General features: G+C 40.6%; 1 protein-coding gene across 2 annotated transcripts in view; it reads left to right on the top strand.

Moving 5' to 3' along the window:
* NFIA (nuclear factor I A) overlaps window positions 1–12,245 on the top strand; it is a 367,160-nt gene that overhangs the window by 330,159 nt on the left and 24,756 nt on the right. The window contains exon 10 of one of the 2 annotated variants that reach the window (XM_047083780.1): window positions 3,062–3,153. The exons of the other annotated variant lie outside the window; for it this stretch is intronic. Within the exon in view, the coding sequence (XP_046939736.1) occupies window positions 3,062–3,153 (92 nt within the window). The remainder of the gene's footprint in view (window positions 1–3,061; window positions 3,154–12,245) is intronic. 2 annotated transcript variants of the gene reach the window in all.

The raw sequence follows: 12,245 nt of genomic DNA, 5'->3' as shown, positions 1-12,245 counted from the left end.
TTGCCCCCTTTACTTGATTTTATATTCATGTTGAAAGCTCTTAACTATGCATGTATAATTGATTTGCTATGGTATATGTGGTTGTTTTAATAAAAAGTTGCAATTGAGGTTTTTATTCAATAGTATAACTCCCTTATTCCACTTTTTCTTTGGAAAAATCAAATTTAACTAATGTCACCTCATTTCTGGAACTACATCCTGTTGTAGGTGAACACGCTGGCTATTGTAACTACCATAATGGAAGATGAGTCAGACTTTCTTTCTTCCTTCCCTTGTTTTCCCTGCGTCCTTGAGTTTTCCCAGAAGCTACATTTCTATAGAATAAATTTCCCTGGGCACCATTTCTTCCATTTGATGACTTGGGTACTCAGAGATTCCCAGGTTTTTGTAGTTGTAATATCCTTTTTTTTTTTCCTTTTCTTTTCTTCTCTTCTCTTTTCTTTTCTTTTCTTTTCCTTCTCTCTTTTTTTTTTTTTTTTTTTAATGCTAACACACTACCACCTCTCTCACTGTTGCTCTTGTTTTAAAGACCAGACTAAACTTTGAAACAGTTTTAGGATGCCTATGAAAGCATTAAAGGCCTTCTGGGATATTTTGAAATTGAGAATTCAAAGTTGGTCTCTATGCCTGAAGAAGAAAAAATAGCCAGTTGTTAGCAGTTTTGAGTGGCTAAATTATTTGTATGCTAAACCTTCCAAATGGCACCATTTAGGTCTGGCAAACAATAGAGAATGGAATGGAGTGCAAGCCTTTCCGGGTTTAGTAAAAGCAAACAAACAAACAAACAAACAAACAAAACATGAATCCTGGGATCAGTCAGCGTGCTTGTTTCTGAAGTCACCAGTGCGGCAAAAGCATCGTAGGAAATCCTGTGGTGTGTCTGTTGTGACCAGTGCAGACCCGCACACACAGTTCTCTAGGATTCAGATCTCTGCATCTGTCATCAATCACTTAGTCTCGTACCGTTTGCATACTCCTCATACCTTTATTGTTCCTTCTCACCCTCCCATTCTATTCACGTGTGAAGGAACACTCCCCCCCCCCGCCCCCCCCACCAACCACTGAGAGGTTTGACAGGTTATTTCATCTACTAGCTTCCTCCTTATCTCTCCCACATCCTCTTTATGCCCTAGGAGCAGGTAAATTCACTACCAGGTAATTATAGTCCATCATTTTCAATAATAATTTTCTATGGAAACTTCTTAAACCATCTCGAAGCAAAGCAATAGGCTGAATAAAGCAATTAACAAAAATTCTTTTACTGAACTTTTAAAAACTTAAATTTCTGCCATACCAGTGAGTGAGAGGTACATACAGAAAGGCTACATCGACAGGTATTTTTCCATTGTGTTCAATTTAGTCTGGGCTGGGAAGGAAATCAGTAGATTCACATGAGTAGACAGTATAACACATCATGCATCTAGATTGTTTTATATAAAGCTATTACCGGACAAATCCTTCTAAAACAAATACTACAGCAAAACTTTCTTATTACTAGACATCAGAGGATTCTCATGTCCATCCACTGTTCCATGCTGGTTTAACACAGCCACACCATGTGACCATCACAGATCGGTGGGGGTGACTTAGCTCTTACCAAAGATGACCAACAGGACTTGGGCCAAACTGGTGGAAATTTTATCTTTAGATATCTTTTGTGCTTCACAAAAGAAACAAGAAGTCCGAGTGGTTTTCTGTAAAACAGAAAATCAAAAACAAAGCGGATGATGCCAAAAAGGAAAAAAGAAATCTGGCAAAGGGATTTGGTATGATTCCCTCAGTTATCTGTGCTTTTTCAAAATTGAAGACCCTTTTCATCTTTTAGATGGTGTGTGTCTAGAGTTCGTTCGAAAAATTTGGCCCCTTTTACAAGCGTTGTTAACAGATTTGAAATGAAGCAAGAGTCTATCTAAAAGTTCTAGTACAAAGAAAGAATGCGAATAAATATCGGGAGTTTGTGATAGAGAAGGGTATTGCAGGACACCAAAGGACCAAATGCACATTTGGATTTATAAGCCAACAAAACACCAAAGCTGCTGAGTTTTTTTCTCACTAAACTAGAGTGAAGCTCTCAAATATAAATGTAAAACCCAAAATATATATACAGTTCTGTATATATAAAAACCAACAACAAAACTTTACTGTGAAAGGATAGGAAACTGAAGTGTGGTTGCAGGGTGATAGCTTGGTTTACACAGGATCTTGATAATTTGTACCTTTAACAGAAAGGTTCTAGGCTCAGAAGACTAGATGTTAATGTTTTTTAAATATTTATTTATATTTGAGAGGGGGGAGGGCAGAGAGAGAGGGAGACACAGAATCCAAAGCATGTTCTAGGCTCTGAGCTGTCAACATAGAGCCCAACACAGGGCTCAAACCCACGAGCTGTGAGATCATGACCTGAGCTGAAGTCGGACACTTAACCGACTGAGCTACTCAGGCACCCCCAAATATTAATATTTTAAGCACATTTCGTGCATCATAGAGATTCTAGACACTCTCCTGGGACCTATAAAGACAGCTGGTTCTAAATGGTTTTCCACCTCCTTTCTGGAGAACGCATTAATTTCTTCTATAAAGACTCCTCTTCAGTATTTACCTATAGAGGCACAGGAATGTCTCATGATTTTGGGGAATGCAGTAGTGTGAAAAGCAAGGTTGTAAAATGAACTGCTTTCCTCCCCCTTTCTACCTAATTTCTCTCTCCCTGTGCTGTAAGGGCTAGGATATCTCTTTCTGATTCCTGAGCTCATGTTTAACTCAGAAAGTATAGTTTGCAAAAATGTCCTGCATGTTCTAATTTGTATGACGGAAGGAGAAAAGAACTCATCTGAGCACCAATTTGACATCGTTTTACTCCAACAGTCTTTAGAAGCCAACACCCTTTCCCTTTTATGACTGTCTCAAATGCCCTTGCTAGCCAGATCCCTTTTGCTAGCTACAGTGTTTGCACATTTCCTTGTTAATCAGCTGCGTAGGCTCAGAGACTGTGTGTTTTGGTGTTGTTTGTGTGTGCAATCTCGTGCTGCTTCCTGAACGCATGTGTCCCTTCCCTTCACAGCCTACTCGACACCCAGCACCTCCCCCGCAAACCGATTCGTCAGTGTTGGACCACGGGATCCAAGCTTTGTAAATATCCCTCAACAGACACAGGTGGGCCGCTCTCATCTTTTCTGTATGTGGTGCAGCTTGTTTTATTCATCAGGTGCATTGTAATTCGTCTTTTGGCACAACAGGCTGCATTTCCCAGCCCCTGTTTGGTCCCCTTTCCTCCTGACCCCAACCTTCCTGGCCCTACAGCCACATTTCCCTGTGTTCTCAGAAATCGTGGAAAACGCTGTCTGCGATTTTTCGTTTCTTGTATCGAGAGGTAGAAGAGGAAGGCTTCTGTGCCAGAACTCCTTTTGCGGTGGCGAGAAAGGTTTCCCAGTGCTAGCTAGCGTCTGTTTCCTTGTCTAGGAATTCTGGTCTCTCTGCATGCAAGCAGATGGAAGTATACCTCTACCCGGAAAAGTCCACTCTGGTTGCTGTTAAAATCAGAGTGCATCCAGGGAATGGGGGAACCAGCCACTCTTCTGTATTCACTATAGGGTCCCCAGGAACCTGGCAAACTTTCTGAAAAAAGAAAAGAAAAGAGAGGGTTTCTGAGTAGTCCTATTAAGTTGCTGGTGTTGGTGCAGAAATAGGTGATATTTGTTACTGGTTACGCTGGCCACTAGAGAGCAAGGTGCAGCGGGGTGGGAGGGGACATATGCGACTATAATGTCATATGTTGAGGTAGGTGATTGAGAAAAGAGTGTACGACGACATCTAGAGCTTGTTTTTCAGTAGACAGTTGTGTTTTGTCCTAGTACAGGTCAAGGAGAAGAAATCCCTTTTAAAAGTTTTGAAATGGCTGCTGTTCATTAAGAAACAGTGAGAGACTTTTGGAGTTCAAAGGTAGTAGATGTAGAAATATTTGAAGTTTGTGAAATAGAATTAGATTAAAGTTTGGAAAGGAACTACTCTCTGATTTCCTAATTAGAATGGAACTATATACTATCATAATTGACATAAAGTATGTTCTTTGTGAGGTTCTCAGCATGTTGTTTGAAAAAATTCCCTGGGATATTTTGTGCATATGCCTGGGTGTGTAATCTCCAGATGCCAAATTTGTAACTACTCATCTTTGTTTATAAGAATATGACCAGATGCTTATCAACGGGATAGATTTGCCTTCCTGGGTCCATTTGCTCACTCTGTAAAGGATTTTAGTTTATTGCTGTGTCGACAGTGCAGGTGAAACTACATTGCATCTGAAGCCTTCCTTACGCCAAAGCGGGGTCACAGAAAGTACAGCCTCAGAGGAGGCAGCTGGGAGGGGAAGGGGAGCAAAAAGGGGAGGCAGCAGGTTAACTCTTGAATTTCCCACTTCTGCTGTTCCTCCTGAAGCGGGCATATCCTTGGCTTCTGGGATTAACATCTACTCTGGACCTGCCATAAAATTGTTCCGGTTTATTGCTTATTTTCCTACACCTTCAAATGCTTAACTGGTGAATTGGAAGTTGAACAATTACCTCAGATGCATTAAAATTTGATTTTGTACTTTTGGCTCATGTGTTCAAGTTCAGTGGGAGGGGGTAACCGGGGACAGTGGCTCTATATTGAATGATTGCTTTTCTTGAAGCCCCAGAGTGCTTGGGTTACTTCATTAAGAACCTCAAATATGCAGTTTGGAGATGTCCTGTTTGTACTTTACATAGTATTTTTTTATACAGTCTGTGATTCATAGCACTGAAATGGTACCCTGTGTTCCTTTCAATTTGTTTCTCTATAATCAAAACGTGTTATATTCCAAAAGGCTTTGTTTCACAAATGCCTTATTTAACCCAGAAACTGAGTCTTCATGATGTTGACCACAAAAATTCAATTCTTAAAAATCCAGATTCTCCACGCATCTGGATGAATGATGTCATTTAGACCCAATTTTGGCATCTGGAATTGAATTTTTTTTGGTGTCTGTTAAATATTTGGCATCATAGGGACAACAGCTTAAATGTTTCTTACCACAGTTACACCTGCCACATTCATCTTGAAGAAAACCATCCCAATTGTCTTATGAGAAACTGTACTAATGGAGTTGTCATTTAAAAAAAAAAATGTGTGTATATATCCTAAGGTAAAAATGATATGCTCAAAATCTTTTTTAAATTTTTATTTATTTATTTATTTTGAGAGAGAGAGAGAGAGAGAGAGAGTGCAAGCAGAGGAGGGGCAGAGAGAGAGGGAGAAAGAATCCCAAACAGGTTCCTAGCTGTCAGTGCAGAACCCAGCCCGATGCAGAGCTCAAACTCACAAACTGTGAGATCGTGATCTGAGCCAAAACCAAGGGTCGCTTGGTTTAACTGACTGAGCCACCCAGGTGCCCCTATGCTCAAAATCTTTTAATTTTAAGGAGTATATGTTAACTCTTTAAAAAAAAAAAAAGGAACTACTTTCCGTAACCATTTAAAGTGTTAGACATGTATAGATGTAGATAAAAATGGTCATGTTCTTAAAAAATAATCTCCTTTTTGAGAAGACATTAATTCAGAAGTGAGTCTGGTTTTTCTTTTTTTACACGAATTTTTTAAGACCTAATTTGAACATGACCTGCAGATTAGTAATTTTCTACACAAGCTTGCATTTTTTTCTACCTTTGATGCTTTTGTTGATGAGGCATGAAATGTGTATTAACTGAATTATAGAAAAGTTTTCTGGAGAGACGACATTTTGCTTTCTACCTTTAGAGAAGTAAAATTGAAGGGTCAGCCAAGCAGGTACTTGAGCTTTACAAATGCAGAAGAGGTACACAAATGCATGAACAAACGCAAGGTCAAATGGTGTCCCTTTCTCCAAAAGACCAGTTCCCAGTGGAAATCTCTTCAACATAACCGAAGCATTGACTTATAGGAGACAGATTAGATATGGTCTCTGTTGTTTTGTAGCAGATAGAACTTGAACGACTGTGTAGACCTTTTAAATAGGCAGCTTTCAGTTTATAAAGAAAGTAAGAACTTTATTTATAAAAAGTACTCTTGGGGCACTTGGGTGGCTCAGTCGGTTAAGCATCCAACTCTTGGTTTTGGCTCAGGTCATGATCTTGCCGTTCGTGAGTCTAAGCCCCACATCAGACTCTGTGCTGACCATGCAGAGCCTGCTTGCGATTCTTTCTCTCTCTCTTTCTCTGCCCCTCCCCAGCTCTCTCTCTCTTTCTCTCTCAAAATACATCTTAAAAAACCAACAACAACTTTTAAAAAAGTATTCTTTAACTATATAGAGCTTCTATTCATTGAGCATTTCCTGTGTACTAAGTACCTTAGGTACATTTCCCAACTAATCTTTGCAGCCACCCCAATAGGGTAGCTATAATTATCTCCACTCTATATGTGGAAACTGAGACCTAAAGAGATTATTCATTTTCCCATGGCTATAAGCAGTGAGAAGTGAAGGAAGAATTTGTACCCAGCTTGCTGACTGCAAGGCCTGTGTTCTCTAACCATTGTGCTTCACGAAGGCCTCACATGCTGGTGAGCCACACTGACTGATGCTCAGCTCTGGAATACTATGAGCATGCTCCCTGCTTTTAAATCTGAGACCGTATTAAAATCTAATCACCGGTATATATCCAAGAGATGGAAAGCAAGGTCTTGAAGAGGTATTGGTACGCCCATGTACTTGGCATTATTCACAATAGACAAAAGGTGGAAGCAACCCAGGTCTCCATCCACAGACACATAGGATAAACAAAATATGGCATATACATTTTGTTGTGCATACACCATTTTAATGTGGTATAGTGCATATGATCTGGCCTTAAAAATGAAGGAAATTCTGCAGTATGCTACACGGATGAACCTTGACGATGTCATGCTAAGTGAAAGATGCCAGTCCCGAAAGGACAAATACTATATGATCCCATGTATGTGAGGTTCCTGAAGGAGTCAGACTCATAGAGAAAATAGAAGGGTGGCTGCGGGATGGGAGGATGGCGGGATGGAGAGTCGTTGTTTAAAGGGTATGGAGTTTCCATTTTGCAAGATGAAAAGAGTTCTGGAGACGGTTGGTGGTGATGACTGCACAGCAGCGTGACCGTACTGAATAACACTAAACTGTCCACTTAAAATTAGTTTAAGACAGTCCAGTTTATGTTATGTGTGTTTCACCACAACTGTTAAAATGTAATCGTTCGATAAACTCCGATGGCCCTTTCACCTCTGAAGAGCGTGAAATTCTGTAAAGCAAATAGGAAAAGTAGGCAGTTTATCAACAAAATCCACAGTAATTGTGTGCTGACCTCTCTCAAAGTACCGATTCTCATGCCCAGCACATAGTGGGTAGTCAGCATACATTGCTTGAATCTAAATGATTCATAAGAAAGTTTAAAAATAATGACTTTCTCTCATTACAGTCATGATGCATGTTAATTGTGGAAAATACAGATGGGAAAAATAATAAAAATCACTTGTAGTCCTACTGTTAACATTTCCATATAAATCCATCCAGACTGTTTCTATGCATACAAGTATATTGCAAAAATGAGATCATATTACATACCCCGTTTGATAACTTGCTGTTTCTTCCCTTTAACAATATATTATGGCCTTCTTTCCATGTAAATTGGAAAAATTGAATATTGGCTTTTATTGCACCAATTCATCATCTGTAATGATTGGTAGGGAAAGATAACGTGGATAATTGAAAGCCATTTTTTCTCCTCCTTCCCTTCCAGTCTGTTTTTTTTTTTTTTTCCTCCAGTGAATTCTTCCCTTCACTGAGATGGAATCGCCTTCTTTTTAGCCTTGCCTTGAGCTAGTTTTCTTTCAAACCATCTTGCAATTGCGTTGTACATTTCACCGCAGCTCGTGGCTCTGTTCGAACATTCCTGCCAAGTTATCTGTCCCATTCTTCTGCCTCACTTGCCTGCTACCTCTGCTACTATCATTATTTGACTCGTATCCCTCTGCATCCTCCACTTCGTAACTCATTAAAATAGGGGGTGGCCACCTCCCTACAGCTTTCAGAACATCCGTCTGTTTTGAGACACCATGACCGCTTGGCCCCACCCCAAATCTCTTATTTTTCAAATTTGTCCTAGGAACAGTTGATATTAATGTATAGAGAAGTCTCTGGGGCATAGAGTTTTTACTTCACTTTGGACACTATTAATGTCCCCTGCACGCCCACTGAATGATATAATATAATAGAGAACATGCTCTCATCTCAAATAGCAGAAAGCCAATGGCCATTTCAATTGCATCCCATAATTTAATCTGATCCCTGAAAACGAGAGCCATTAAGAGGATGCATTTATTTAGAGGAAAAAGTTAATATTTCATCATCAGGTAATAAATAGAAATACCAATTCCCACACAGAAGGACTGAGCAAAGAACTCATTTTGATTCAGGTTCTAGTTTAATCAGAATGTTCAAATAAAATGCTTAACCTGCAGAACTCCAATGAGAACTAATTCTTTAAGATGAAAAATGAGTGCAAACAATATTAAAAACAGGCATTTCTTCCCTGCCACCCAAATCTATCACTGTTCTGCATCAACAGAATTGTGGTATCTGAAATGCTATTTAAAACCAAATTACCATTTGGGTTATTAGAAGAATCGCTTGGCATGGCATGGGCCTGATTTGTTGACAAAAAGGCACAGGTGCTGTAACCTTTGCTTAATAAATCATTTAGCTGCTCGGCCTGCGAGCAGTGTGACTTCACTGCCTTTGCTTCATGAAATTTATAAACGTAGGCACAAGCCACACACTTCACTGTGCTGGAAACCACCTGATCTAGAGAGGTCCCTGCATGGCTAAATTATGGGCATGTCACCCATTGTCTGCCTCTGGTGGGGATGCATAAGGAACGTGGGGAGGCAGCGAATATGGAGAGCATTTCCATCTGTTGACATTCTGTGTCATTTTCCTGAAGTTCTGCTTGAGAGACAAAAGCATAGGCAATCCACAAAACTCTTCATAAGTTCCTTTCTTTGCTTACTCACCATTCCTTATAGTATTCCCAACACCTACAGAATGTAGGATGTAACAATTCTCCTCAAGTTGTTCAGAGACTAGTAGAAGGCACAGATGTTTAAAAAAACAATAATAGTGGGGTGCCTGGGTGGCTCAGTCGGTTGAGCGTCCGACTTCAGCTCAGGTCATAATATCACGGTTTGTGAGGTCGAACCCCACATAGGGCTCATTGCTGTCAGTGCACAGCCTGCTTCAGATCCTCTGTCTCCCTCTCTCTCTGCCCCCCCCTCAAAAATGAATAGACATTTAAAATAATAATAATAGTAGTGACAACAACAACATTAATAATGCAGCGTGATGCCAGTTACAATAAGATTTGCCTGATTTGCCTAAGAGGCTTTGAGACCATAGTACAAGAACTTTTCAAAGAGTGGAAGGGGGCAGAAAGGCTAAACCATTTTTCTACCCATATCTAATTTTGATGTGATGATATGATTCTGGTTTTCATGTAATTCACCCTTTTTTTTACCCCCCTACCTTTAATTTTTGCCCATTTATGCTATGCATGAGCTGGTAGATAAGGCTTTATTTCGCCCCTCCTAGGAAGAGCAACATGTTTATTGAGTTCTGTCTTCTCTGGACCAACCAGATACGCAGTCATGTCCTGTAGCTCCTTCACCCTTCATTTCCAAGAAACTCCCCCTCCTTGTGTAATGCCCTTGCCCAGGGCACCAAGGTCACCTGAGATTACACTCAAGTTAGCTGAAGCCTTCTCTGCCTCCTCCCCAACCTGCCCCGTGCTTTCTGCCTGTAGGAGGTTGGGTACCCACAGAAGTTCAGGGAGCAGTCAGAGAGCTGCAAAGGCAGGAAACTAAGATTTCTTAGAGGCAAAAAAAAAAAAAAAGTAGCTTCCCCTTTCTAGTTAGAATTGAATTTGAGCATTTCAGTTACAAGCCCATACAATGACAGACAAAATTTCATTTCCTTCTGACTTTGGACGAAGTTAAGAAGACTTATTGGTCAAATCAGTACTGTGTCTTAAGTACCCACATGTGCCAGGTTCTGTGCCTGAACTTGCTACCGGACTCAGAGTCGTCTGAGATTGGTGCTGTTATCCCCATTTTACAGATGAGGAAACTGGCGTTTCGGAAGAGTACCTTCGTCCCAGGCCATTGAGGTAGCCAGGATTTGAACCGGTTTGTCTCTCAAACTTCTCTTTCCCAAATGCCATCTGCATGCTTAATTACTGTTAGTGAAAAGTTATTGACCATTTTCTCTTTAAGATGGCCTAAGATTGACTCATCCTCTTACGTCAAGGAATCAGAAGCCTAGCCTATCCTGTGGGATAGGACCGATGCCTCACTTGGTCTTTCTGAAGACCAGTTTCCTATTAGTTCATGCATCTGTAAAATAAGACTAGGCTCATTCTGTCATCCTGTCTGGGAAAAAGACCTTTACTAATGATGTCGGTCCACATCTGTGAGAACAGCTAGACTCTGCCCAGAGACCAGATAGCAGAGCAGCTGAGATTGTGGGCTTCCTTTTCAGAACTTGGGTAGAACTTTATTCCTTCAGTTAGAAGCAGTATATGTTTCCATTTTTTGGTTATTTTTTTTTCTTTTTTCTTGGTAATTCAATTTTTTCTAGTCTGGTTTATTAACTGTAGAATGATGATTATATGATCTCTAATGGTTGTTTTAAGTCTTAGTTCTGTTGGTGTAGAGAAAGTAAATGCTTGATTCCAACTAAGCATTCAACAAATGATAGCTTTTATTGTTTGGTTGATAACTAAATTCATATTTATATATTTTTTTTAACGTTCATTTTTGAGAGAGAGACGGAGACAGAGCATGAGTGGGGGAGAGGCAGAGAGAGAGAGGGAGACACAGAATCTGAAACAGGCTCCAGGCTCTGAGCTGTCACACAGAGCCCAACGCGGGGCTCGAACCCACAAACCGTGAGATCATGACCTGAGCTGAAGTCAGTTGCGCAATCGACTGAGCCACCCTGGCGCCCCTAACTAAACTCATATTTAAATGGTATTTTCTGGATTACAAACTATTTTCTCATTTGATCTTAAGAGCAACCCATTAAGTAGGCAGACCCATTATTGTTGTTATCCCCATTATCCAGTCTTTCAGTTTTTAACTTAGCAGCACCTTTGAGATGTCCTCAGCCACACACTTCACTTCTGGACAAAGTAAGGGCATCAGTTCTAGATAGTGGTCTCCTTTTCTCCCTCCATTCTTATGCTTCTGTAATCCTATTACCTTTAACTCTGTGTGTTAGTGCGGTGTTAGTCTTTTTTGTTTGGTTGGTTTTTGCCTTGCTCCAGAAAGATTTGGGGAAGCTTCTTAGTTACAGCAAATGGATGATTATTGAAAGAATTGGGTGCCTACTTGGGATTTGGCACACAATAGGTGCTCAATAAATACTGGCTCCTTCCTCACTTGCCTCTTCTCAGTATTAAAACGAGATCAGTGGCCACGGAGAAGGGTAAGATAAGAGGGAGCCTGCATAGGAAATAATTCGATTTTACGGAAGAAGAGGGGTAAAAAATCTGGTATCCGTTAAATTAGCCTTGGGATCGTGGGAAAAGGGGGGCCAAAAAATGAGGCGGGAGGAAAGCTAGAAAACAGAAGGTGAGAATTTGCACAGAGAATTGAGAGGAGTGAGGTCTGAATTTGATGATAGCCTTGCAATGAAGCCAGGAAACCCTAGTTTTGGTTGCAGAATTGCTGTCAAAATTCCCAGTCTTTAGATGGCTCTTGATGATGATGCTTCTGATCGGCAGAAGTTCCAAGACACCAAGGGAAACATATTTGGTACTCATGGCCTGATTTCTTTGTGGGGGGACAAGGGGAAAAGAATATGAATTAAAGAGGAGGATAGACCTATTTTCACATCCTGGCTATGCCATTCATCAGCGTGATCTTGGACATTATCCCTTAAAATTCAATGCCTTCATCTATGAAATGAAGGCAGTACCCTCTACCCCCTAGAAAAAAACCCACTTGAGTGCGGCTTAAGCCAACTAGAGTTATTTTCCTGACGTGAAATTCTGAGTGGTTGTTGGCCTTATTTCATCTGCTATATGATGCCAGCGGGAGCCCATGCTCTTTCAGAGATTCTACTCTACCCTCCTCAGCACATCGTCCATTCATCCTCATGCCTGGTGCCTCTGGTTGCAGAATGGCTGCTGCGGCTCCAGATATCATGCCCATATCCTTCTCCACTATTTCTCTTACATC

The sequence above is a fragment of the Lynx rufus genome, unplaced genomic scaffold (genome assembly GCF_022079265.1).
Source record: "Lynx rufus isolate CCGP_SWC_20201006 ecotype Redwood Valley unplaced genomic scaffold, mLynRuf1.p SCAF_2, whole genome shotgun sequence".
NCBI classification, from domain to species: domain Eukaryota; kingdom Metazoa; phylum Chordata; class Mammalia; order Carnivora; family Felidae; genus Lynx; species Lynx rufus.
The sequence above is the reverse complement of the archived record's forward strand: the minus strand, read 5'-3'. Positions and strand labels throughout refer to the sequence as shown.